This window comes from Lactuca sativa, chromosome 5, assembly GCF_002870075.4.
Source record: "Lactuca sativa cultivar Salinas chromosome 5, Lsat_Salinas_v11, whole genome shotgun sequence".
In the NCBI taxonomy this organism is placed as follows: Eukaryota; Viridiplantae; Streptophyta; class Magnoliopsida; order Asterales; family Asteraceae; genus Lactuca; species Lactuca sativa.
The window spans coordinates 21,294,518-21,322,322 of record NC_056627.2 but is presented as its reverse complement, the minus strand read 5'-3'; the positions used below and the strand labels follow the sequence as shown (position 1 = coordinate 21,322,322).

Here is a 27,805-nt window from a genome sequence, read left to right as displayed (position 1 = left end):
GTAACATCCCAAAAATTCAACAAATTTAAAACTTTTCAAAACAACCATTTTGTCTAATAGAAGTGTTACAAAACCATTATTCAAAACATTATTTAAAATTAGAGTCTTCCAAGATCCAATTAATTGTAAAACCAAGTATGTGTACGGCCAAGCCATCGCCTTGCTACGGTCCACTGAAGTACCTGAAACCATAAACCAAAACTGTAACCACAAAACTTTGTGAGTTTCCCCCACACCCACACCCACACACACACAAAATACCAACACACAAATAAATAATATATTCAAAATAACATGTATTGGGTCCGTAGCTAAAAGACTGGATTACCCCTGAGCCCATAATATGAGTCTGGTTTGCCTATCGGGCCCACAGCTCATATCTGGCTTGCTCCTCATCCCACAACATAAGTCCGGCTTGCCCTCAGGCCCGCAATTATGCCTGGGTTGCTCCCTAGTCCAATCAATCATCAAATTAGAATACAAATGTTCGACCCTCAGTACGAGTCTAACATACCAACCGACCCTCAGCTCGTATCTGGAATGCTATAACTCTTCCAAAGTTACATAATTTAGATTGGTTATAGTGGTGTAACTTTTCCTATAGTAAATGTTTGTTATAACTCTTCCGTTCAATTGTTAGCAAGTTCATGTTTTTTGTGTCCTAATATATACGTCGTTCTAGAAAAAATAAATAATATTCAAATGTTGAGGGATGCTATTCTTGGTATTTTTTTATAGGAGTTCAAAATTTATTAAAAGTTCTATCGGTCAAAACCTACTTTTATTAGTTTGTTTTATTATATATATATATATATATATATATATATATATATATATATATATATATATATATATATATATATATATATATATATATATGTTATTTTTTCGGGAAAACTTAGTCAAAATTTATATATTTTATATAAGTACTTATTATTTTGGAATGTGAGTTTACTTATTATATCTTTATTTTTCATAAAAGTAATAAAAATAAGAGCAACAAAATGTTTATTTTATTTTTGATCTAATCAATCAAATTATTTTAGGTGCTGTTTGTTTTTTGCAAAAAACCTCTTCAAACCTCTTACTGCTGCGCGGCGCAGCACACGCGCAGCACTTTTAATCTCGCAGCTGTTTGTTTTTTAGAAGCCTTCTGAGTCAAAAACCTCTGCGCGTGCTCTGTTTGGCGCAGCACTTGTACTGCCTCTTCCAACCTCTTCCAACCTCTTCTTCTTCTTATTTTATTGCTGAAATTTTGATTATATGTTATTAAAATTTTATTTCATATTTTTTTTCCCTTTTTTTTCATTTATTCTTATTGAATTTATTTTTCATTTTTTTTATATTCAATAATAATAATTTCTTGATGAAATATCATTATTTTTTACTGAAAATATCTTTATTTTTTGTTGAAATATCATTCTTTTTTACTGAAATATCATTAATTTTTACCGAAATGTTATACATTATTAAATTTTACGTATTAAAAAGCTATTTTCGGTTTATAAAATTAGTTTATTTTAATTTTTTAATATCTGCAGCAGTATGCAGCTGTTAAAAAAACAAACACGCTTTTAATTATAGTCTGCAGCCGTTTGGTTCACCTCTTCTACTGCAGAGGGTTGCAGAGGTGGTCCGCAGACTTCATGAATTTTTGCTTCAGAAAATCAAACAGCACCTTAGTGTCTTAATGCGGTGAAGGTATATACTATTAAAAAAGAAAAAAAAAAAAAGATATATTGTGTTTTTGTTTTATTAATCGTAATGAATTAGTTATGAAAAAAATAGTTTACATCAATTATATTTTTTTTCCTTATCACTTGCAAAAACACGTTTGTAGATTATAATCTTAATGTTCATATGGCTAAATCAAAAGTTATTTTTGTTTTTCATAACTTTTTATAAAAATATGATAACAATTAAAAAAAATCAATCTAATATGTTGAAAGTAAAAATTATATATTAAATTTACAGATTAATAATAAAAAAATAAAAGTTGATAATCAGAATTATAATGTGACAGATGATTTTAACAAAATTTTGGTATGTACACAAAATATAGGTAATGAATAAAATTGTCAACAGAACGAAGGAGGTGTTGCCAATAAAATGACCTGTGTTGAACGGTGACACAGTCAACGGGTGAATTGAGCATATTAGACCTACCGAAACACAATCCACGAATCATAGCCGTTCATCTCAAACTTCACCGCAGACAATCGAACCATGCTTTAAGATCCTACGTGTCAATCTTCCATTGGCAGTTTCTACGTGGCTTGCGATATCATTGGTCGCACCAACTCGACACAACTCCTCACCAGATCTATATATGTATTCACAATAAACTTCACTAAACGAAGAGCGCAGTCTCTTTTTCTTGATGCTCCTTCCCTAAATCAACTGAAATCGATTCAGATCAGAAGCGTTGCTTGTGGAACTTGATTGTTAGGTTATGGAGGAAAACAGAAGGAAGATGTCTTCTTTGCAGTTGTGTTGTTTTCTAGTGATTGGTTGCTTGGTTTCAACCATTTACGCTTCTTCCGACGCTGTGAGTAAACTAATTTGATGTGTGTTTCGTGGATCTTTAATGTCCGAATTAGTAACTAATTTGTTTGGTTTTTGTAGATATTTTACGAGTCATTTGATGAATCGTTTGAGGGGAGTTGGATCGTGTCTGAGAAGGAAGATTATTCTGGTAAGTTTTGTTTGGATCTAAGTTTATACTGTGTGATTACTTTATTGCTGAACTTGGTGTTAGTGTTTAAGTGGTTATGGAAACCGTTTGACTGTTAAATAAATTGGAAGTTGGAAGGGGAAGGTATTGAATGACAATTATCTGATAGAACTATTGAAATTTGAAGCGTGAATTTTACGTTGCTGGTTATTTGTTTAGGGCAAAAGTAAGAACTTGATCAGGATTACAGATTGCAAAGTAGCATTTAGGTCTCATATTGACACATGTTCTAGTGTGCTGTTAGTCGGTATATGATGCGTTAATATAGCCATTAATTACATTGATTGTTGAAGGAGTTCGAGTCATTTCACCCAACTTAAAGCTAAGAAGATGCAATAATAGCTTTGTTAGAATCTGTAACCGACGGATACAACATTCCACCAACGAAAATGTAGATTACACTAATCGGTTTTTGGCTTTTACTCACACATATAAGTTTCCGAATTAGCTATAGAGAGTATTGGTGAGAGGGTTTGCTTGGCTTTGGGTTATGTCTTGAGTTTATCCCCTACACGAACTTAAACTGGCTTTAAGCAGTCATCAAACACCAAATAATGAACGTATAATGCCAACTTTACGTAAATAAATAGTCATTCAGTTTTATATCATTGTATTCATCAAAAAGCTCAATCTTGACGAACAAATTGTTGCTTAACCCGTTTTAAAACCAAACTCAAGTGCCATATTTTTTAAATGCAAAGAGTCGAACATAAGTTTCTTTTCCTTCAAGTTTAACATTATGTTCAAAACCCTAATTTAATGTAATCTCTTTGTTCTAATGTTGTTTTGTGCAGTAACTGCGGCTTTTTTTTTTCTGATATGTTATCGTACTTTGTTTCCAATTTCAATCACTGAGGTTGTTATCATTTTATTTGTTGTCCTTAGGTGAATGGAAACACTCAAAGAGCGAAGGGCATGATGATTATGGGCTCCTGGTGAGTGAAAAGGCTAGAAAGTACGCAATTGTTAAGGAATTAGAAAAGCCTGTTGAACTCAAGGATGGAACAGTTGTTCTCCAGTTTGAAGTCCGTCTTCAAAACGGTCTCGAATGTGGTGGTGCATATCTAAAATATCTCCGCCCACAGGAAGCTGGGTGGACAGCCAAAGGATTTGACAACGAGTCTCCTTACTCAATCATGTTTGGCCCTGACAAATGTGGTGCAACAAACAAAGTCCACTTCATCTTAAAACACAAGAACCCTAAAAGTGGAGAATATGTTGAACATCATCTCAAGTTCCCACCTTCTGTCCCTTCGGATAAACTCACCCATGTGTACACTGCCATTTTGAAACCTGATAATGAGGTTAGAATCTTGGTTGATGGGGAAGAGAAAAAGAAGGCCAATTTCTTGTCTGGTGATGACTTTGAGCCCGCTTTGATCCCGGATAAAACCATACCCGACCCGGAGGACAAAAAGCCCGAAGATTGGGACGAACGGGCTAAGATTCCCGACCCGGAAGCAACAAAGCCTGAGGACTGGGATGAGGATGCGCCTATGGATATTTTAGATGAGGAAGCTGAAAAACCAGAAGGTTGGTTGGAAGATGAGCCTGAGGAAGTTGATGACCCTGAAGCAGTGAAACCCGAGGATTGGGATGATGAAGAAGATGGTGAATGGGAGGCGCCCAAGATTGACAACCCGAAATGTGAGGCAGCACCTGGTTGTGGTGAGTGGAAGAGGCCATTGAAAAGGAACCCAGCTTACAAGGGTAAATGGCATGCTCCTCTTATTGATAACCCTGCTTACAAGGGTATCTGGAAGCCTCGTGACATTCCTAACCCTGATTACTTTGAACTTGAGACACCCAACTTTGAGCCGATTGCTGCTATTGGTATTGAGATCTGGACAATGCAAGATGGAATCTTGTTTGATAATGTTTTGATAGCAAGTGATGAAAAGACCGCAGAAACTATCAGGGAGACGACATGGAAGCCCAAGTTTAAGGTGGAGGAAGAGAAACACAAAGCTGAAGAACAGGAAGCTGGTTTTGATGGTCTCAAGGGCATCCAGGTAATTTATCCCACCCAACCAACCAACTTGCATACGAGAAGCTCTTTTCTTATTCCATTGTTGTTCTAATAGTTTTTTTTTTTTAATGTACTTTGAAATGTTGCAGAAAGCAGTGTTTGATGTCCTTTACAAGATTGCCGATCTGCCTTTCTTGGGAGACCACAAGGTCAAGGTTTTGGTAAGTATATCTGAATGTTTGTCTGTATCTTTTTTCCACTTGGCATGTATGTAATTATTTATTCTTAATGTTATTATGCAGGAACTTATTGAGAAGGCTGAAAAACAGCCAAACATTACAATTGGTGTCATAGTTTCGATTGTTGTGGTGATCTTTAGCGTCTTGTTGAAGTTGTTGTTTGGTGGAAAGAAAGCTGTGAGTACCAAACTTTTCCCTTTTTGTTACAACATTATACTTGAAAAAAGAAACAAGTAAAATCATAGCAATGTGTCAGAATACAAAACTATTCACTGCTATAATTGGCTACAGTTTGAAAACTAGTAAATGAAAGTGCATTGTTTTTTTAGCAATTATTCTATTAGGAGACCCAAACACTATCTATATATTGATGTATGGAATGGAATTGTTGTTTGTACAGACTCCAAAGGTGACTGTAGCTGAACCAGCAAAGAAGGAAGAAGGTGAATCATCAAACACAGGGGCAGCAGCAGCAGCTGAAGAGGAAGAGAAGAATGATGAGCAAAATGAGGATGCTGCTGCTCCACGTAGAAGGACAAGACGTGATATCTGATGTCATGTCATGTGTAATGAATGGAAGTTGAAAAACAAGAAAGACGACGGATTATTCAAGTATTGGTAGAAGAATGTAGTGTTTAGTTGGGGTATTTGCATCATCTAATTACATGTTTTTATTTCTTTGGGTTTTTTTTTTTTTTTTGTTAAACAAAAGATTTTGTGGGGTGTAGAAGGAAGGGAAAAAGTTTATTTTGTATGACGTTGTAAATGAGAGAAATTCTTATCTAGAATCGGGGATTGTGTGCTGAAATTTCATTACTACGCTTTTTACACGTCAAAGATTTAAAATGGCATCCTATGCGTTGACTCATTAGAATGGTGTCGTATTGTTAAAATACACAAAAATTGTGTGTGTCATCATCGTACATTCGTACCTGTGAATAAACCCTAATGCGATTTTAGGGGATAATGGTCGATCGAAGAAAACCCAGATCTAGGAAAAGATTGAAAGCGTAGAGAAAAAAAGCCTATGAAGACTGGTGTTTTTGTAGTATATGAAATTCGAAGTCAACCCACTTTGCTTCTATACTTTTGTACCCCCAAAATCTGTCTTTTGAAGTAAATGGTTGTCTTTTTCACAATCCATGAATCAGCTTTGCAGTGGAAAATGGGTCAATCCAAGAAAAAAACTTACAATCCTTCTTTCCTTCATGATACGAACTAGTCATGACATTATAGTTAAACTGATCGGGTTTGGGTTAAGCTGTATCGACCTTTTCAAGTTTCAACTGGACAAGAACATGACACCATATGTTTTCTAGGTGTACTTGCCATGAAATTGGAAAATTAACTACACTTGGGGTGGTTGAAAAAGACTTTTCTAGGTCTACTTGCCATGAAATTGGAAAATTAACTACACTTGGGGTGGTTGAAAAAGACAAAGTCATTCATTTCAAAAGAACCTTTTGAGGGTACAAATTGATTTTCTTTCCCATTTAAGTCCCTCAAATGCAAACTAAAAATGTATCTTATCCACCTACCTGAAAAAAACATGGTAACAACTAACAAGATAATTTCCTAAAATCGAATACAATAGCGGTGGAAATAGCGCCACCGTAATTACTCACTGCTAAACCTTATTGCGATTAAATAAAGGTCCAAAAACCGCTATAGTGTGCTACTAACTACCTAAGCAGTTATCGCGGTCGAAATTTCAATAGCGGTTACATGCCGCTATTTGAAATCACGGTTATCGCGGTGGTATAGCAGTGATACAACGGTTTTTTAATATTATGTATAATTTACATTATATATTTATACAAAATTTATATATTAGATTATTAACACTATATAGAATTAATATCATAAAAAATCATATAAAACATAACATAATCTATATATAATATTCTAATATAGTAATATGGAAACCAAAAAAATGTCATAATGTCATCACAACTCATGTCTGCTCGTGGTTTCTTAGTACTGAAACAGACGAAAAAAGAAAGTTGTCATTTGTTGTCTTGTAGTTTGTAATTAATTATTTTTATTATTTGGACTTATTAAGACAAAAAGTGTAGTGGAATAGTTAAAAAAAAATAAGGATTTAATATTGAAATAACACACAATCGTTTTTTTTTCTTTGTCAAAGTAGCTTAATATGTACGAAATTGTAAAAGTGGGTGTAGCGCCGCTATAGCGCTGAAGAGGTTCGCGGGAAATAGCGGTCAATAGCACCGCTAATAGCATCACCGCTATTCGTAAATGCTATTTCAAAATAGCGGTTCAGTAACACCGCAAAATGCTATGGCGTCGCTATAACACCGCTATAGCGCGCTATTGATAGCATAGCTAACTACATAACCTGTGAAATATCCAAATGAAGCTCAATCCGGCCAAATGCATATTGGAGCCAAAGATGGACAAATCCAAAAGATATGCAAGTCCTCATCAACAAACTAACTGCTCTAGGCCATTTCATCGTTAAGTCCGTAGAAAAATATTTTCCTCTCTTCCAAACACTAAAGAGATATAAAAGCAATATGAACTCTCTGTGGATTAGAGGTTGTCCTTATAACACTAAACGAAAGCTTGCAGGGCATCCTAACATTAGCAAGTCTTGCCTCGGGATAAATGTTATCTTTATACTTGGGTATAGTGCCAAAAGCCATCAATGATATCCTTGTAGTCTAAGACACTCGGGTGTGGGCAACGCGGCTACCGCGTTATCTGACGTGGCATACGCCCTTAACGGCGCCATGGCGCGGAACACCGCCCCAGGGTCTCGTTAAGGCGCGTTACGCCATGAGATGTTACCACAATAACGAGCCATAACATGTATAATTCGAACGCTTTTATTTTTTAGCCGTTGCATACGGTATAATTAATAAAAAAAAATTTACTTCAATTTACTTTATATATATCAACAAATATATATATATATATATATATATATATATATATATATATATATCATATTTTACCTCTCTATCTCTATTTATCTATATCCATCTCTATTTCATTCAAAAAAAAATTACCCTCTATGGATCAAAACCTGAATACCCCTCCTCCGAAGACAAACACATCCACTCCATTGGGTTTTACGGGATACGAGGGATACATCAACCTTCTAAACTCCCAAAACTCACCACAAATTCCATATTCCGGCAATTTTTTCAATACCACCTCACCCCCAATACAATTCCATACCTCGCCATATATGCAACAAAGTGCAAACATTCAACAAAACCTTTTTACCACGTTCGGTCCCATGCGTCAAACAGTCACACAACCCACACCCACGCAAGAACCCGTTGTCTAGACTCAAGCTGGTGGTAGTCAGAGAGCATCGGGAAAAAATGGAGACCAAAAAAGAAAGGGAAAGAGGTCGTTGTCGGGACGGACGAAACGGAAGCACCTCCAACATGGTGGACACCGGAGGAAGAGCATGCGTTGGCGACGGCTTGGTGCAGTACTTTAAAACAACCAACTATGGGGAACGATATGAAGAGAGTTGCTTTTTGGGATGTCGTTATCGTCAAATTCCGCACAATTTTGAACAAGGGTGACATGTATCTCAATAATGATATGCTTAGTGGCAAATGGACTCAAATTAGCCGGAAGTGCACCAAATTCAATTCCATATACAACAAACTTTCTTCGCAACGTCAAAGTGGTGCCAATGATTTCGATGTGTTTAGAGCCGCGAGGGAGGAATATCATGTGCAAATGGGGCACGTATTTGAGTATGAAAAAGTATGGGAGTTAGTGAGGAAAGATCCAAAATGGATGAAAACGCCAATATCATCGGAACAACAATCCAAAAGGTCTCGTGGTTCGGGTTCGGTTGACGTTTCCGACGGACACACGAACATCGACCTTAACGCGGACACCGATGAGATCCCGGACGAGTTTGACGACATTGAGGAAATCTCTCCGCCACGACGACCTATGGAGCGCGACAAAGCGAAACGCGCTCAACGACATGCAGAGAAGAATGAAAGTTGGCTTCGAGAGCACGAGGAAATGAAAAAAAAATTCGACGCCCACACGGAAATCGCAAATAAAAGATACGAATTGCAACGGGAGCATTTGGATTTCCTTCGTCAAGAAGCCCAAGAAGATCGCATATCGAAGGATTTGACAATTCTTACGACAAACGAACAAAATTTACCACCGAGACGAACTGAAGTGATACGGAGGATGAAGGCACAAATAGAGAAAAAAAATACTTGGGCGGAGAATAGTTTGTCGGTGTTTTTTTTTTTTTTAAAATTATTATGACTATCGTGCGTTTTTTTTTCAATGTTTTTTTTTTTTGGTTTGTAATGTTTTTTTTAAGTTTGTATGGTATTTTTAATTTTCTAGTTAATGAAATTATGTTTTATTAATTTATATGTTTTTTATAAATATATGATATATATTAAAAAAATAAAACGAATTAGAAATATATGAAGTAAAGAAAAAAAATAAAACAAATTAGAATAATAGAAATTAAAAACATCCAAAAAAAATAAAAAAAGAAATAGAAAATAGTATGTGTTATCCCATGTTATTTGGTGTTGTCCATTTCCATCTTTGGTGTTATAACATCAAATTGTGACTAGGATCATGAGATGGACAATTTGGGTGTGATAACATGTAATAACATGTTGCCCATAATAGTCTAAAGGAAAAAAAAAACAACCGATTAAACAAATACTATTGAAACAAGAGAAATCTGGACTATTAGTAAAATAGGCAATCGAGCTAGGAAGAAACCCTTAGGCAACAAACTCTTTTGTGATTTTAGGAGATTATACCCGATCAAGAAAACCCACATCTAAATGCCTCATCTAGGAACGCTTCAAGCCTATGAAAACCAGTGTTTTGTTTGTCAGGTATGAAATATCAAAATCAACCCGCTTTGCATTTATATTCTTTTTAATATGAAAATGAATATAGTAGTTTTTTCTTATTATTATTATTTTTTCGTTCTCTTTCGATTTCTCACTTTAAATTTGATATATATCTTTTTATAATCAACCGACTAGGTGTAAAACTCATGTATTACATGAGTTGATTAAACAAAAGATTAAATATTAAAATATAAACATTAAGTATTTTTGAAATAAAAAATGAAGAAACCTATTAATGAAAAAACCTATTAATTACAATTGTTATCATATTTATTACATTTAATACTTTGTATAAAATATGTAAATTTAATACTTTGTATAAAATATGTAAGTAATATGTGACTTTTTAATATAAAAATTGAAAAAACCTAGAAATCGACATGTGAATATTATTTATTTAAAAGGTATAATAAAATGACAAGTGTCAAAATTTATGAGAGATTGACATGTGTCAAAATGAATCTTCATTTATTATAGTTGATTTCGAATATTGTTTTAAAAAAAACAAAGTTAAAATGGTTATTTAGATTGTGTTCCCAAGTTTTATCAAAATAAAAAAATAAATTATATTTTTATGTTCCTAAGTTTGAAAAAAATAAAAGAGGAATAAACAATTTATCATAAGTGAAAGAAAAGGAACAAAAGAAATTAAATTCAAATCTGTTTTTCATGATCTAGAAAAGAAAGATAGAAAAGAAAATAAATTCAAGTATTATTTTGGTGTCCAATTTCTTTCTTTCCAAACCCTTTCTCTTGTTTCCAGTTCATTCCATTAAAAAACTCAAAGAATATCAACTTTTTCTCACTTCTTCCCGGTTCCATCCACTTCATTTCACTTCTCTTTTTATACAAGACTCGGAATCTAAAATGTTAGTCTCATTCAAACAAACCTTATGTAAATAAGGTTTTATCCATAGTCCATACAAACATCATCACCCCCACAAGATGAGGATCTGTGTGACTGGATTCAAAAGCAGAAAATAAAAGATCACGTGGAAGATACTGGCATGCATGAAGATGTGGAAAGTTGTGCAACAAGATCATGAACTAAAAGTAGACCAAAAATTTGAAGCTTTCTATTCATTTAGCGAATAGATTCACTTTTACATTAGATGCACACATACATATGTTGTAGATGTTGACCAACCTAAGGAAGATCAAACAGACCAGCAATGGAAGAGAATCATAAAGTATATGATTGATTAAGCTTTGAGTATCCTGGGAGGTATCATTGCCTTGGGTGGATTTGGGATGACATCATCGGGACCAAGATTGTCTATAGGTGGTCGTTGTTTATGATGATTGGTAACAGTTTGGTATGCCATTGTCAACGCCAGTGCCTACAAATTAACAGATGTGAAAAGTCAACCTCTACTCTAAATACTGTATGAATTGAAAACCTCGGGATCAAAGAAAGACAACTTACAATGTGGTCATGATCAGGTGGAGCATAGATGCCAGTTGTGACAGTGCTTCTTCTGCGGGTATCATTAGTTGGTGGATCCGGAATCTTCTGAAAGCCAACAGGAACAACCATAACCGGCATCCCAACAAGATTACCAACACAGACTTTCTCCCAATCAGTCGCATTTCCTACGAATGCATCCACCCTGAAACTCTCCTTTACTTCTCGAATCAACTTCCCACGTGCCCTTTGTGACTGTTTGACATTTTTCTTATTCATTTCTCAATTATACAAATTATGTGTAATGCAAAAACATACCTGTATGTAATCGACAGCTGGTATTATGCGCGTACGGCGAAGCTCTGTGGGCCATTGATCCTGGGCCTCGTACTCGTCATCTTCACCAGATCGTTGCCACTTGTCAAAGTGAGCAAGCATGTCCACATCCATTGTGAAATTTAAAATCCCTTGAGCAGATTCAACACTGTAGCTCAGGTTAAACGCTACCATCTTTACACCCTTTGATTTTAGCACATCCACCACCTGCCAATTTCACATCACCACAAAATCAATCGTTGCCCAAATAAAAATAATGACAAATTACAAAAAAAAAAAAATCCCACCTCCATCTCAGCATCCTCTAGATATCCAACAGTAAGTTTCGTGATGTCTACAGAAAACGGGTCATCAAGAAAGATCTTTCTTGACGACCCGTCATCAGGATCTTTACCCCGGATAACATCTAGAACAATCGCACAATCAACTGCACTTCTACAAAATGGGCCAAGTTTGTCCTTTCATAGAAAAAAAAGGACTTCATTATTAATAAAAGAAAACAACATAAAAAATCAAGCATCGAGCGAGGGTTTGATCATTACCAGGCTCTCGGACAAACTCATGACACCGGTTCGACCAACTGCACCGAAAGTCGGTCTCAATGCGGTCACACCGCACCGAGCCGCAGGGTAAGTTATGGAACCGGCCGTCTCAGACCCGATTGCAAATGGAACCATGCCGGCTGCAGTGCAGGCGGCGGGTCCAGCCGATGAACCGGTGGTGAACTCCTCAATGTTCCATGGGTTTCTGGTTCGACCACCAAACCAGATATCGTCATATGCTAATGACCCTGTGACCAGTTTCCCAACAAGAACCGCACCTGCTGCCTTCAATCTGCATTCATAGTTACAGAGACATCATCAATTCAACTCAACTCAAGTGCATCAACATTTATGGTGTAACTGGCCACATTGGATCATACCTCTTGTACACCCAAGCCTCAATGTCAAGGACTTGATTTTTGAATGTGGTTGAACCCCAAGTGGTTTTATATTCAGGAACCGAGATGATGTCCTTTAGCCCATATGGTATCCCATGAAGTGGACCTATATATATATTGATTCATAAATTTAGCTTCTCATAAATAAAGGGCTACATAACTACATAAGTAAATTCAATACCTAAGTCTATGCCTTGTGCTAGTAGTTCATCAGCTTCCTTTGCCTGTTTGTAGGCAAGATCCTCGGTGATGGTCACCACTGCTTCTAACACTGGATTATACCTGCACACCATTACATAAGGGGTTGTTTCTTTTTTAATAATGAGCCTAATGGGTTCAGAAACTAATTTATCTCATACATGATGAGAAAAGAATAAAGAAACAACTCATAAGGCACAAAATTACCTTTTAAGCCTCTTAAGAAAAACCCGGACGAGCTCCTCTGAGGTGACTTGTTTCGTTCTTATAAGATGTCCAAGTTCAAGAATCTATATATATTATCCAACATTTTCCACAAAACAAGAAACGATAAGCAAAGGTAGTATGATATTTAGCGACAGTTGAATGTACTTTAGTGACAGTCAACTTACAGTCATGAAAGCGATATCTTCTTCATTTTCAGGCTTCATGACACCTGAAACCGAAGGATAACTGAATTTTTTAGCATCATCTTGTGTTTCTTCGTGTTGCCATTTGGAATTGAAAACCAATGAAGAAGGGTAGTGCAATCCACCATTGGTGGTAGCAACTATTTTCCTATTGGCTTTAATTATAGGAATGTTGAGCTCTTTGGCACCCTTCTCGATTTCAAGCATCTAAATTTGAAAAAATAGCAAACGTTTTTAGTGTTGAAAAAAGGTACAACGCATTATTACACACAAAAAGGTAAACATTACCTTGTTGTCATTGAAGAACTCTGCATCCAACATACTAAAACCACGTTTAAGGCATGAAGCATCATCTGTGTTTTTGGATTTTTTGTCTTGGATAGATAACTCAGGACTTGCACTGTCCTGATTGAAAGATAATCAAATTTAGTGGAAAAGTATGAAATATGACAGCAGCCTATTGGATGCATTTTATTTATTACCTGGATAAAATGGTTCTAGATAGACTTGGAGCTTTTTGAAACAACATTTTTCCTATTTTATTATAGGTACTCACCTGTACTTGTAGTATGCCAAAAACTGGTCAATTCTGATGCAGGGGATTTAGTGACATGGAGTATGTGATGTATCATAAACAGGAGTACAGGTGTTCATTTATGGTGAGAATTAGGAAATACAAGGAAGAGAGAGACTGCACACTTATTTAAATAAAATTAACTCAAAACATGGTGGAAAGACATGATGTATATAAAGATTCCATAAGGCACCCAAACTGGTTAACTTTAATGCTGTAAATTTATAATTTAGCAATGCAATTAAAAGGGATGTTGGAAATAAGAAGGATAAAGGAAAAGATCAACATGAAATTGAAAAAATGATATGAACCAGGAGTTTGTATAGTTTAACATTGGTATGTCAATCTTGGAGTAGAATAATTAAATTGTTAGTATTTAGGATTAACTAGAGATATTTTCATAAATTCAGGGGCTAAAAGCTAACTAATTCGTTCTTGTGGATGGTGTCTTGTTTTCTGAAAGAATGAAGGTGAGAAGATCTAGAAGTTGAAGACTTAAGGAGCTGCGGTGTAAATAAAAAAAAAAAAAAAAAACACAAATTCTGTTTTACATGATATACGTCTGTTAAACACGAATAACTCTCTCAAAGGTCTTTTTCATCTATCTGGAAGTTATAATACGTGTTCATGAGTCCTTTTTGCAATAATGATGAGAGTTTATTCATGTTTTCTTGTAAATATTAGTAGTTATACTAACGTTAACAGTATTAAACTGTTGTGGGAGTTTAGGTAGTCATGTATAAAGGAAAAAACTGCACTAATAAGAAGTTTCAAGAACAAATTCAGAAATATAGTAGAGAGAAGGAGACCACAGCAATCTGTATACGTACGTACAGTCGTACACTACCAAAAACAGATCAATCGCTATGTAAGAAAAATTGAGATATCAGCTCACATTGTCATGAACTTGTGATCGTGTAAAATGAAGGCTTCTTAAGGTCATTGGTAGCAATTAGCAAGTGTTAACAACTTTTGAGTATGATTCTAGACTAAAGACTATTGAAAGTTTTGAGTAAGTTTCGTTCAGAAAAAGTATAATTAATACGTAAAAATTGGCATTATAAAAAATACAAGGAAGTACTATGCCCAAATGACAAAAGCGCTTTGGAATCAACTCCAAAATAAAATCGAGACCAAAACTAGTTAACTGCAACGAAAAAGGCATGAAAAGCAAGGACGATTTGACAATAGATCATTTTGGGAACAATAATATGATATGCAGAAACTATTGCTGCTAGCTCTCTAACAACGAACACTGCGGTGAATTCAGAACAGTTTGGTTGACTAATCATGCCAAAGCTGATTCTAAATCAATTGGGAACATAAACACCGTAATAAAATACGATCTACAACAGCAATAGCAAAAACAACCACGATATATGAAATCTAAACGGAAATTTGAAGAGACGATTCAGTTGTAAAATTTACAAAGCTATCAATGAGTTATATATACATACATATATATATAAATATAGGGAGAAAGAGTACCATATTGGGCTATTCGCAGAGGCTCCAGTTGAAGATAGACGGCAGTCTGGAATTGAAGAACTGCTACAAAACAAAAACAGAGTGGAGTGCAGGAGAGTGATAAACAGCAACCCACCGACGTTACGTGTCGGCCGGAGAGGTATCGGAGGACACCTGCCGGCCATCTTCTTCGATCACGTGTCTGTCGATTTGATTATACACGAATCTAGCGAGTGATTGGAGGGTTTTAGTAGCAGAGGTGCTTTGGCGTTTCACCCTTTTTCTTCAAAAGTAGTCGGGTCAACTTTTTGGCTCGTTCCACATCCCAACTTGCATTATCTAAAGTTCTAAACAACATATTTAATTATTTATCATTCTTAATTCGTTTTTTAATACATAACATACAAAACAGCTCTTAATTATTTTACAAAAAATTAAATAAAAGACAAAATTGCAAAAATGGTCCCTGTGTTATGTATTTTTTTGGGGTTTTAGTCCAAACCTCGATTTTTTTGGTTCCGTGGTCCTTTTGACCATGTTTGCTTGTGATTTTGGTCCCTTGGAAAACTAAAAAGACTAAAATGCCCTTTGTGATATATTTTTTATGTTTTTCCATTTTAATTTAAAAGAAAAAGAAAATAATTAATTAATTGGGCCCACATCCTCTCTCTCTCTCTCTCTCTCTCTCTCTCTCCTGATCGTCTTCTTCATCAACACACACTGAGATTAAAAGACACACATTGAGGTAGCGACCGACGATTCCTCAAACTCCGATGCATCCTACTTCTCCGGCAACAGTCAGGCCACAAACTCCTCAGGTGCAAGTCGAAGAGGTAGGTGGGTGGTGTTCTATGGTGGTTTGAGGTTCCATATGCTCCCGCTACCCCAACACAAACAACATCGACCCTCTCCAGCCTCCTCTACCGCTGCCATCTCCTATGTGGTTGTTTCTTATGTTCCCGATCTGCCATCTAATCTGTCATTGTTTGTGGTTACCAATCTAGGTTCCCCCTTCATTTTGGTGCCCCCAACTGCAGATGAAAACTCCGATCTGGTTATGACATGTTTTCTCCGTCATTGAATCGTCAGCCACCATAGGTTAGGTGAGGAAGAGGGTATAGGGATTTCGGTGAAGCAAGAACAAAACACACATACATACACCCACTGTCTTCTCCAAACAATCCCAATCTTTTAAATCATGAGTCTCCTTTATCGACTTCTTAAAATCCCCATAAGGATTCTCAAATTCCAAGTATCAAACTTGTAAGATCAAGTTTAAAAAACAACCGTGCAGGCTTACCTCACATACAACCTGGAAGATTCTGATGAATTCATGAAGGATTTTGGTGAGGCTATTGTTGACAATTCTGGTGACTCCGAGGATTATTGAAACGATATGGTATTTGGGCCTCATCGAGCGTTTTCTGAGTAAGGTAATCGATTAGTAATTGCTCCGGCCCACCTCATTCATCGATCGATTCATCTCGTAAATCAGAGTCATCCTAAGGAATTTTTCTCTGTTATCGGTGTTATCAGTAAGGGGAAATGACACCAGGGGAAGAAGATGAGGGAGCGGTGAGTAGTCAGGTTTGGAGAGAGAGAGAGAGAGAGAGAGAGAGAGAGAGAGAGGTATGGTGGATATGTGGGCCCCAATTTATTTTTAATAATAATAATAATTTCAAAAAGTAAAAGAAAAATAAAAACTAATTTCATTAAGGGTATAATAGTCATTTTAGTTTAGACAGGGACCAAAATTGCATGTAAACTAACTTAAAAGGACCACGAAGCCAAAAAAGTCGAGGTTTGGACTAAAACCCCAAAAAAATGCATACCACAAGGACTATTTTTGCAATTTTGTCTAAATAAAATTCAATTAATAAACTTATTTCCTAGGTTGTATTACAAAATGAGCCTAACATAAGGTGAAATTGATGTTAAATATTCAAATATTAATTGAATGGATCGTGGGTTCCACTCCAAACCATTCGAGTTAAAATTGATTGTTATTGCTATACAGTTCGAACGATCTATGAGGTATTAGACATCAAAATTTGGATATTTATAGACGGGGAATAATAAACCTTTATTCCTTTTGCATTCTATCCAATGATGGAACAAAAAATGAGAAATTCGTTTCTTCTTTTTATTTTGTGTTCAATAAAAAAAATGAACAACTATAATTTTATAGGGTTGAATAAAAATTCAATTAATCTTTTGATAAAATTGTTATGCTTAGTGTGTGACTCTTTGGTTTTTTGAGGGTTAGTATAAAAAACCAGCCCCACGGTATAAACAAATAACTATAGAAGTAATAACCAACTCATCACTTCGTATTATCTGGATCCAAAGAATCAGTCAAGATATGATATATTGTTCATATTGTTGTAGCAACTTAAATCTTTTTTTATTATTTATTAAAAAATATGCTTCTAAATTGTCAATTGAAATAAAAAAAAGAAAGGGTATGGATAAATGGAAGGATGAGAGAAAGAAAGAAAAAGAATATTGATGATATAGAATTCCAATATGTAAGGTCTATGAGTCATCTCAAAAAAAGTTGTGTAATAAAGCATCAATACAGATTCATCATTAACATTAAATAGATCTGCTCATCGAACAAAAAATAAAGAACTTCGAGCCAATAAGGCTAAGAATATTGACTCAAAAACTAATAGTTTCATTGTAGAATTCAGACCTAACCATTAAGTAAGAAGCGATGAGAACGATAGAACCTTGAATTAAATCTATCATATATATATATATATATATATATATATATATATATATATATATATATATATATATATATATATATATATATATTAACTTTAGAATATCATATTTATTCGGCCAAAAATCTAAATATCATATTCTTTCATAAGCTTCAAAATATTATATTTTTACCAAAAACAAGTAAATAAAAACCTTTTAACATGTTATAATATATTTAAGACAAAATTGCAAAAAAAAATGATCCTTATGTCAAAAATCTATGACTTTTGTTCAAAAAAAATTAATGGTTGTGCTATTGGTTCCTATGGTTGCTATTTTTATATGATTTTTGTCCATATCCTACCTGAAATGATGAAAATACACTCAATTGATTCTTTTTTGATTTCTTTTAATATTATTCTTAGTATTTAATTTAAAAATAAACAAAAAATAAAAATTATGTCACTCTTAAAGACAATAACTCTCTCTCTCTCTCTCTCTCTCTCTCTCTCTCTCTCTCTCTCCATTGTATCGAAGACTACCTGTCGAAAAAACGAGACCACCATTGTCACAGTCACTTACCCAAATGACCTAGCACCCCCACCAGAAAAATGAGATATCTAATGGAAAGTCGGAAAAACGGGATCCGCCTCCATAGTAGAAGATGGTGGAGCTTGACAGATCTTTTGGGTTTTCAGTCGTCGTTCTTCGTCTTTTAGTGGCGATGGTTTTTAGCCGCCACAACCACATTCGTCATCTTTTGTAGATCTCCTTGCGCTGCCACTATTCTCATTTTCTGAAACCCTAGTGTCGTCATCCTTCTTATATGGATGGGGGTTTTGGTAAGAGCTCTGGTTAGGGTTCTTCATAAGAATGTGATGGTACCTGGTGGGGATAGTCATCGACGGAGATTTCCGAAACCCTAGTTTTGCCGATCTGTTCTTTAAACCCGTTGATCTGTTCAATTTAGACAGGGACGAGATGCAAACTCAGGTCTTCATGGATGGTGAGAAGGTGGTGGAGGTCAACGGATGGTGGTGATGTAGGATCATCAGGTTAAAAAAGGAGATGTGAGGGTGAATGTGGGGGGATGATGGTGGTGGCAAACGACGTTGGGGTGGGCTTTAACTTCTAGGTTTGAGCACTCCTTACATCGATCTGGGTATTAAGTATGATTTTCTAGGCACTTGGTTTAGATCTGGGCACGAAAGGGAGTTGTTAATGGTGGGGATGGGGTGGTGGTGGCGAACGATGGTGTGGTGGTCACTGGTGAACTTTTATCGGGCTAATGAATGAGAGATGGGTTAAGGGTGAGGAAAATAGAGGTGGGTGGCAAGGGATGGTGATGGTTGGCAACCATTAAGGGTGATATGTTTCTTGAGTGTGTATGTATGTGTGTTTTGTAGAGAGGGAGCTAGAGAGAAGGAAAGAGAAATCGGCGGGTAGGGCCTTTTTATTTTTTTATTTTTGTTTTAAGTTTAAAAATATAAATTAAATTAATTTATGTATTTCAACAATTAAAGGAAATAAAAGATATAAATTATAAGGGTATAATCGTCTTTTTAAGTGTATAAGGACCAAAACCAATAAAAAATATTTAATTTTGGACTATTGGTGCACTATCAAAACTTTTTGGACCAAAACCACAAAATTTTACCAACACATGGACCATTTTTGCAATTTTATCTAAATTTAAACATTTAGTTTTAGTAATGGACCATTATAATAATATTCATAAATTCCTCAATATTCATTAATTGATTCAACTTCAAACTCTCATCCAAAAATAAATTGACCGAAATATTTGGAATAAAACCAAAAGTGGTCGATGTGTTTATCAAGCATCTCAAAACAGTCTAAGTAATAAAAATTATAAACTCTTTTGCTTTGAATTATGGCATTGTTTCTCAAATCAATTCTTAAAATTAATTACTTTCTAAAGTCTTACGTTAATCAATAACAAATTCAATTTTAAAGATACTTTATAGTTTTCTCCCTCACACTCAAAATCCAAAACCCTAGTAAAATCGTTGATATTATATGTAGAGATCACATACAAAAAAAGAATCATCATTCTTGTTTCGAAAACCACTTCAATCAACTTTATTTTTGATGTGCATTTGAGGTTGAATTGGAAATTTATGAAGATGATATAATAGTAAATTGATTAATATATAGATTTTAAAAAGATTATATATATATATATATATATATATATATATATATATATATATATATATATATATATTTCAAATAAAAACAATAAATAGTGTGAGAACGTAAAAACACTTTTTTATGTTATTATTCTGTAATGAATTTTGTATCGACAACTTTATGTCATTATTCATCAAAGAATAAATGAATAGTCAAAGGTTAAAATTAAAATTAGAATTTACTACAAAAATACATATACATAAGTTTATAATAGAATAACAACATTGTAATGAATATATGACTAATCGAAAGTTAATATTTATATTAGAATTACTTCAACAATACATATATACAAAATTCATTACAGAATAATAACATAAACATAGTGTTTTTACGTTCTCACACTATTTACTGTTTTTATTTGAACTTATATATATATATATATATATATATATATATATATATATATATATATATATATATGTATTAAAAATGTTTAAAATAGGATTTGGGAAAACATGGTATTTTAATGTTTATAAAGGGTAATTATTATATTTTGATTTTTGGTTGAAAAATATGATATCTTGACATTTAAAAATATATATACAAAATTCTTCCCTTTGTAAATGATCGATAATTTTCAGATTTTTACGTTTTCTGATTGTGATTAATAAAGAAGATGAAATATCTAAAATTTGAGATATAACATAAAAACACAATTTTTAAGGTGCCAAAAATCATTTTTTAGGTTAAAACGTATTTTTCATGGTTTTGACAACATATAAGTTTTATGTCATTTCTTATATTTTCAGAGCAGTTCGTAATTGACATTGCTAAATACTCTAAAAACCCTACGAAATTTGTTGCTATTTTGTCATCTTTATAATCTTTTTCATAATTCTCTTATGTATTATTGGCATCCTGCAAAATTGTTATTTCTAAATGTTGTTTGTCTTAGTGTTTTTAACATAAATTGGTTTGTTACATGTAGACTAATAAGTAATAACAAGGATTTTAAAGAAGAAATGAATGTGAAAAAAATCACAAAGGATATCCATATCGCTTTAAGCCGACTATTAAAAGCACGCCAAATAATATTTCTTATGACATGCTTTAAATATTGGACCAATGTACCATACATCCAATTCTTCGATTAGTGATTAAGATTCATGCAATATTTATGTTGGAGACCATAAATTACCTATAATATGGTGTTACTTTCCCAACAGGTAAATTTAGGGGTGTTTAACATGTTCTCGATCCAGTGCGGAAGCGAAATACCTCAGGTGGAAATACAATTACAGAAACATGTTTCATACACAATCTTGTGAAAATGCCCCACTACAAAAGCCACATGATCGTGTATTTTGCAAACATCAACATTGTGTACATGTCATTCAATTCCACTCTTGTTCAACATTAGCACACCAAACACATCAAGATCAATATTCACTCTGTTTAAGACAAAGTTGTGCTTGGCTTTATTGTGTGATTCACATACCATCAAGTTCACGACATGCATATATCTCTACAAAGGGATTGTTGATTTTACTATTTTTCATATTTAGGCTATAGTTTGAACGTCTGAAGTCTCCTCTTGATCAAATCATGGGGATGTAGGTATATTTATCACATGTTTTATTAGCCCATTTTGTATAGTTGGGCCTATGACCCATGTTTATTATATTAATATATCTAAATTTTGGAATGGAAATCAATATCAAAAACATCATCGAGAGCATTCTGGATTAATTTATGCAATTATATTTGTTGCCTTTTCAATTCTTGACTGTCCTTTGAAATCCAAAAATTTCAAGGGATTAAGGGCAGCACCATCAGTTTGTCATTCTTCAATTGATGAATTAGATGAAAGATACAGTTAGAATTTCATTGTCCTTCGAAATACAACCATTTCAATGCTAGCACAATCAGACTGTCATTCTTCAACTGATGAATTAGATGAAGGATATAGTTAAAATATCTTAGCCATACATAATTGTCAAATAGAGTAACATTTTTTATTGGTCGCGTTCAAAATACGATTGAACTATTTGGGTTTCTCCACATGATTTTTTAGAACAGGTTATTGATCCATTGAAAATGTAGGTCTATGATTGTTAGAATTTTTATTTATTATCAGTAAACAAATGCAATAATATGTATAGAACAAACAATCAAATTAACTGTAAGTAATAAAAATATAAAATTATGAACAAATTGAGACACAAAGTTGTTCAATTTAGACCAATAATATTAAGAGTAAATTACACGAATGGTCCCTATGGTTTGGGGTAATTTGCATGTTTGGTCCCTAACTTATTTTTTTTAACTCCGAAGGTTCCTATTGTTTGTTTTTGTTACGCGTTTGGTTCCCTGTTTGTTTTTGTTACATGTTTGGCCTTTGTTTTACCTAAAAAGACTGTTATTTAAATAGAATAAAATGGCGGGGTAGGTAAGGTAAGGTGAGAGGAGTGGGGTTGAAGGTGTGTTTATTTAAATAAATTAAGAAACCAAGGGCAAAATAGTATTTTTAGGAAAGAAAATGACCAAACGCTTAACAAAAACAAACTATAGAGACATTCCGAGTTAAAAAAATAAGTTAGAAACCAAATACGTAAATTACCCTAAACCATAAGGACTAATTTACTCTAATATTAACGTTCGATGTTGTTGGAGAAATATCTTATCGGATGGTATACAAAATCCGACGTGAACACGAGAAAAATACAAATTAAAATAAATTAAACAAATAAATTATTAACCCGTAAATTTTATGGAAACATGAAGGAAAAAAAAAAAAAAAAAAAACTATACCCAACCGGCGTAACTCTTGTCGGTTCGTATGTATATATACCAACCGATCCACCGTAAAAGGGTATTCCATTAACTAATTCTTTACATCATTTTAACAAATTTTAACCATTTAAACAAATTGTATTTAGTGTTTTCTTTAGAAATTCTCCTTGTGAAAGTCAAATTTGGTTGTAGTCTTGTGGGAGAAATCTGCAGCAAGTTGTTTCAACTCTTTGACCGGTGCTGGTGCGCCACAATAGAACACCCCTGTAATTTTCAAACCCAATGTCAGAAAAAAGAAATTCCAATTAAGAATAAGTCAAATATATGCTCTAATTGACTAACATATAATCTTTTATCTTTTATTTTATTATAAGATTCGGGAGGAATAAAGATTAAAGTAAAACTCACCGATCCGTTGACCGCTGTGAGTAAGAGCAATACGCTTGAAAACGCTCCGCCAATTCGGCTTGGCGAAATGAGACTTGACCCGAGTACCCGACACCACATCCACACCGTTCTTGGCATGATTAAGCGATTGAAGCATAGTGATTAGAGCTGATCGAGCATCGCCTTCTTCATAGACACTCGTACAGTAATTATGCATCTCTATCACACCATTTTGATCCGTTTCCGCAACCTCGTTCATGACCCCTTTAAACCAATCGAAAGACCCTTGTTCCCTTGTGACCCAGTAAAAGTAAGCTCTTGTTGTATTGAAATTGGAGGTGCTTTTCTTGGACATCGGCGATGCCGGCGGCAATGGGCTGTTGCCGCCGTTTTCCAAGGCTTCATCTTCCTCCTTTTTGGTTTTCATGTTATTCACGATGTCTTTGACGATACTGATCATCGGGGTTGCTCCGATTCCTAACCCCACTAGCAACACCACATCGTATTTCTTGTAGTCTTGTGCTGGTGCTCCGTATGGTCCGTCGATTAAGACTTTCGGGAAACTGTTAAGATAAATTTAATCAATCAAATGTTGTTGATTTTGGTGTTTTGAGAACAGGGGGTGATAAGGATAAAGGATTATAACAAAAACAAAGGACTTACTTTGGGTTGTTTTGGAACTCCGCTCTTAGCAGTCCACTTTTGCCATTAGCAGGTGGTTGACATACTTGAGAGAAGACGGTTTTTAGTTGCCTGGTCCAGTCACCGAGTGTACGGATATGCACACTTAGGTAGTCATCCCCAGGTGCAGAAGTTATGGAAAATGGGTGCCTGATCAACCATCGTTACGTTAGTTTATACTTTATACAACATTTCATAGCAAAAAGGCCATCTTTTTTGATCCACAAGACTCACCATTCGAATGGAGAAACGGCAGCACAGTTCACAAACATGTATTGCCCACTTTTGTATTTGAACCCTTGAGGCTTCGACATATGAAGGGCCAACACGTTTCCGGGGTAAACAGCCACCTTCAAAATACAAGAAAAATCAGTAAAACACCATGAATTGTATAAAAATGCAATGAAACTTATGGTTTAAGCCCGTTTTGTGATCATTACCTTCAACATCTTGACTGGTTTGACGCTAGATCTTAAAGCCCTTGTCAATCTCTCACCCATATAAAGCAAGATTGGAACAGCCAAGTACATCCAAGTCTGTCATTACCAAAAAAACACATAAAAGCTTAATATTATATAAATAACAAGGACAAAACATATTGTTCTGTGTTTGAAATGCATTGAAAAAAAAAAGACAGATGACAAAAATTGTAATTTTCTCTCCCCACCCAAAAATATGTGAGAAGAGTCATTGTTTATAAAAGGCGTGAATACCATCCAAAATAGTCATAGAAACACACGTCACAAATGCAAGTTTAAAGTTGTACTCACCGTCTTCTTGTACCATTCTTTGGTGAGGTAAATTTTGATTCCATGAACGATGAGCATTGTGTAGACGATAACAAATAGGTGATGGGAGTACCAAAAGGCATTAAAACCGGTGAGTTTCTTTAAAGGCTTGGGTAGGTTGAGCCTACCACGCCTTAGCCATGGGGTTGCTAACGTAAATGCAATCGCCATTAGAACCACCATGATGATTCCGGTATACCCTGCGGCTTCCTTCACGAAATGCCAATAGGTATCAGGTTGATCCCCAAAAAACCGTTGCATTGGCTCATACTCCTCTTCGGTTGCACTAAGAAGCCGTGGGAAATCACATGCTAAATGCGAAATCGCATGAAGCCCGACTCCAATCGTAATCCCCACCGCAATCACCTAGCAACACGCGTAAAAGTTTAGTACAATACATAGGCAAATCAACCGACTAATACGTTGTGTTTTTATGTATAATGAAAATTGTTATGCTCACTTTGTGGAAATTGAGATTATCATCAAAAGGAACGACAACACCAAGCTTTGTCTTGTTTCGAAGCCATGTGATGGTGTTTCGACACACGGGCAACAAAATTAGAGCCATGTTTAGTTTGAGGGTCTCGGCCGCGCCTTTAGCCACACAAACACAATGCCCCATTACATCAAAAGCAGCTCGATTCTTGTACTGAATATACTTCCATGTAAACAACCCTGCCATTGCCCCGATCCATAGTGCAATCACCCAACATCTTTGCCAATTATCTTGTAAAAAGTACTTGAATCGATCGTATCCTCGTTGTAAGATGTTCCTATCGTTTGCATTCCGAAGCTTTTGGCTCAACATCATGCTTAGATTTTTGCTTTCGCCTCTCACGGATTGTGTTGGGGCTTGCAGCAAAAGGGTCTCCAAGCTTTCAATCTGGTTTCGAGAATATAAATTTGGATGTTAGCCGATAAAAAGAACGAAAATATAAACTACATCTTAATGTTGTTGAAGTGAAACAATGATAGATGTGTACCATGATGTAACCGAGGTTGTCGGGGTCTAATTCTTCCATAATCAATGCGGCGTATTCATCAGCTTGTTTTTGAATGTTCGATAACTTGTTTGCGGATGCACTTAAGCTGATAATCTGTATTGCATGAAGACAAAATCACATGTTAATTTTGTTCTTTGTACAGAAAAAAAAAAAGATTAATACGATGGCATCCTTCCTTATAACACAAGTCAAAGACTAAAGTAATTAATATATTGTTATATTTATTAGAAAATAACTGTTACAACTATAAATGGCAATTTTCTAAACATCAATTGGCAAATTATTAATAGCAAATAATTGTTAGAGTTAGTATTTAATACTTTTATTAGCAATAAAGTATAACTAACTTACGTTACCGTACTATCACACAAACCAACTGAAATCAAAAGGGGGTTCAGTTCATACCTCTCGAACTTCGGCTTCGTTGATCCGGCCATCGGCATCTTTGTCAACCCTGAATTTATGTTTTTGAATTAGTAAACGTATTCACATATCAATCCTTTGAATCAGTTAAGAACTATGATATGGAAAAACACAATTGATTTTAATGATTAATGAACAGATTATGGATAAATATTATAGGGAAATACTCACATATCAAAGAAAGTTTGAAGCCTTGAATCGAAACTTTGATCAGCAATTTGATCCCAGAACTCCTTCAGCTGAGCTTTGTTAATCAAGTCGCCGGTGATATTTCGTCGCCGACTAAGTGCATCGAATAGTTCTCCAGCGAATTCTTTTGAATCTTTGTTCATCCCTGCCGGAATTTGGAAACAGATAGAATAAATAAAAGGGATTACAGAAAAAGGAATAACAAAAGATGAAGATCTGAATTATTAGTTACCAATGCATTCTCCGAAAAGTGCTCGGGGAAGTAAGCCGGTGGTGGTGGCGGTGAGCTCATCAAACCGCTTCTCCAAGGCGGCCCACGCCGCAGCTCCATCGGTTTTGCTGATGAACTTCAACCCTTTAAGAGCATGAGTTGCGGCAGATTTGGTCCTGTCGTATCGCCCAGCTGTCGGTCGTTTTGATATCGATGTTAATTTTCTAAGCTCTTCCGATACTTGCCGGATTCTCGACGACGCATTTCGCACAACTGAAGCCCCCAAAGAAGACCTTTTCTCCAGCCCTTTAGCCAATAAAGTCAGTTCGGGGTCCTCCACATCACCGGCAGTTTTCACGCTGTGAACCGCCACAGAATCGTCGCCAACATCCAAAGTAATCTCAACGTAATCGTCGTTATTTCTCGACTTCATACTTCCACCACCGCTACTGCTACCGCTGTCGTCTGGAATATTAAATCTGGCGCTTTTACGGGTACCTCTTTTGTTCAACGGACCACTAAACGCCGTCCTGTCAGAGCCAACAATCTCCGTATCGCGGTTACTCTCCGGCAACCCATCTTTGCCGTCACCAGTACCCATTTTTTGCATTTGCATCAAATCCAAATCCCAGATCACAAATCCAAAAGATTAAACAATTGATCTGAACGATATTTAATCAAACTAATGTCCCCGATTTGGATGAACTTTATTTGGAAGCTTGGAAAAGATTAAATAAATTTTAAAAACGCAGATGATGAAAGGTGAAGAGAATTGTGGTATTTAAAGAACGGATCAATGGCGATGGCTTTTGGTTTGGAAGGTTTTGGAGCTATGCAGTTGTTTAAATGGGTCCAGAAATGACACCTTCTACGTCTTCTTGTTCAAGGAGGAAGAAGGCTCCGAGTTATCGCTAGAGTGTGTGTATGAGAATGAGTCAACGTTGACGACTAGGCTTTGTGTTATTAAAAATTTACACATTAAAACCTTACCAACCATAAAAGTTTTAAGGATTGCATTATACATGCATCTTGAAGCTGTGTTTAGCAGGTGATTTTAAATATAAATTTACTTCGTTTTACTAATTAATTTACCTAAAGATTTGTACAAATAACAGGTTGGAGGGAAATACAAATTAGTTAACGGCTTAAATAAGTAATTTACGTTGAATAGAAAAGACAGTTGGGTTGGATTGACCCTAAAGGGTTATTATATATATATATATATATATATATATATATATATATATATATATATATATATATATATATATATATATATATATATATATATATATA

General features: G+C 34.9%; 4 protein-coding genes across 5 annotated transcripts; 2 read left to right on the top strand and 2 right to left on the bottom strand.

Moving 5' to 3' along the window:
- The first annotated feature begins 2,340 nt into the window (after positions 1-2,340).
- Positions 2,341-5,750, top strand: LOC111891105 (calnexin homolog). The gene is made up of 6 exons (XM_023887190.2): positions 2,341-2,548; positions 2,626-2,695; positions 3,620-4,746; positions 4,853-4,924; positions 5,006-5,119; positions 5,343-5,750. The coding sequence occupies exons 1-6, from the start codon at positions 2,453-2,455 to the stop codon at positions 5,493-5,495; spliced, it is 1,632 nt and encodes a 543-aa protein (XP_023742958.1). The 5' UTR covers positions 2,341-2,452; the 3' UTR covers positions 5,496-5,750.
- Positions 5,751-8,428: 2,678 nt separating this feature from the next.
- Positions 8,429-9,220, top strand: LOC111891101 (uncharacterized). The gene has a single exon (XM_023887184.1). The coding sequence runs from the start codon at positions 8,429-8,431 to the stop codon at positions 9,218-9,220; it is 792 nt and encodes a 263-aa protein (XP_023742952.1).
- A 1,602-nt stretch (positions 9,221-10,822) lies between these two features.
- Positions 10,823-15,479, bottom strand: LOC111891102 (uncharacterized). Of its 2 annotated transcripts, XM_023887186.3 has the most exons (12): positions 15,186-15,324; positions 13,606-13,679; positions 13,412-13,523; positions 13,106-13,330; positions 12,921-13,003; positions 12,697-12,797; positions 12,498-12,621; positions 12,118-12,409; positions 11,863-12,033; positions 11,558-11,782; positions 11,261-11,494; positions 10,823-11,174 (listed from the first exon to the last, which is right to left on the bottom strand). In XM_023887186.3, exons 1-12 carry the CDS (start codon positions 15,186-15,188, stop codon positions 11,037-11,039), a joined length of 1,782 nt encoding a protein of 593 aa, XP_023742954.1. In that variant the 5' UTR covers positions 15,189-15,324; the 3' UTR covers positions 10,823-11,036. The 2 variants fall into 2 exon arrangements, with proteins under 2 accessions (XP_023742954.1, XP_023742953.1); XM_023887185.3 differs by lacking the exon at positions 13,606-13,679 and having other exon boundaries at positions 15,186-15,479.
- Positions 15,480-22,767: 7,288 nt separating this feature from the next.
- On the bottom strand, positions 22,768-27,405 carry LOC111891104 (respiratory burst oxidase homolog protein C). Its single transcript, XM_023887189.3, has 11 exons — positions 26,531-27,405; positions 26,281-26,443; positions 26,092-26,140; positions 25,666-25,779; positions 25,143-25,565; positions 24,665-25,048; positions 24,335-24,430; positions 24,129-24,244; positions 23,877-24,044; positions 23,235-23,776; positions 22,768-23,090 (listed from the first exon to the last, which is right to left on the bottom strand). Exons 1-11 carry the CDS (start codon positions 27,123-27,125, stop codon positions 22,981-22,983), a joined length of 2,760 nt encoding a protein of 919 aa, XP_023742957.1. The 5' UTR covers positions 27,126-27,405; the 3' UTR covers positions 22,768-22,980.
- Between the last annotated feature and the right edge of the window lie 400 nt (positions 27,406-27,805).

Excerpts from the sequence above, each read along its gene's own strand:
- LOC111891105 (XM_023887190.2), top strand. The coding sequence starts at position 2,453 with ATGGAGGAAAACAGAAGGAAGATGTCTTCTTTGCAGTTGTGTTGTTTT. Across the intron at positions 4,747-4,852 it reads ATGGTCTCAAGGGCATCCAG|AAAGCAGTGTTTGATGTCCT; the intron begins GTAATTTATCCC and ends GAAATGTTGCAG. Across the intron at positions 4,925-5,005 it reads ACCACAAGGTCAAGGTTTTG|GAACTTATTGAGAAGGCTGA; the intron begins GTAAGTATATCT and ends GTTATTATGCAG.
- LOC111891101 (XM_023887184.1), top strand. The coding sequence starts at position 8,429 with ATGGGGAACGATATGAAGAGAGTTGCTTTTTGGGATGTCGTTATCGTC.
- LOC111891102 (XM_023887185.3), bottom strand. The coding sequence starts at position 15,349 with ATGGCCGGCAGGTGTCCTCCGATACCTCTCCGGCCGACACGTAACGTC. Across the intron at positions 12,622-12,696 it reads AGCACAAGGCATAGACTTAG|GTCCACTTCATGGGATACCA; the intron begins GTATTGAATTTA and ends ATATATATATAG. Across the intron at positions 11,495-11,557 it reads CAGCTGTCGATTACATACAG|TCACAAAGGGCACGTGGGAA; the intron begins GTATGTTTTTGC and ends AATGTCAAACAG.
- LOC111891104 (XM_023887189.3), bottom strand. The coding sequence starts at position 27,125 with ATGCAAATGCAAAAAATGGGTACTGGTGACGGCAAAGATGGGTTGCCG. Across the intron at positions 25,049-25,142 it reads ATAATCTCAATTTCCACAAA|GTGATTGCGGTGGGGATTAC; the intron begins GTGAGCATAACA and ends GCGTGTTGCTAG. Across the intron at positions 23,777-23,876 it reads GAGTTCCAAAACAACCCAAA|TTTCCCGAAAGTCTTAATCG; the intron begins GTAAGTCCTTTG and ends TTATCTTAACAG.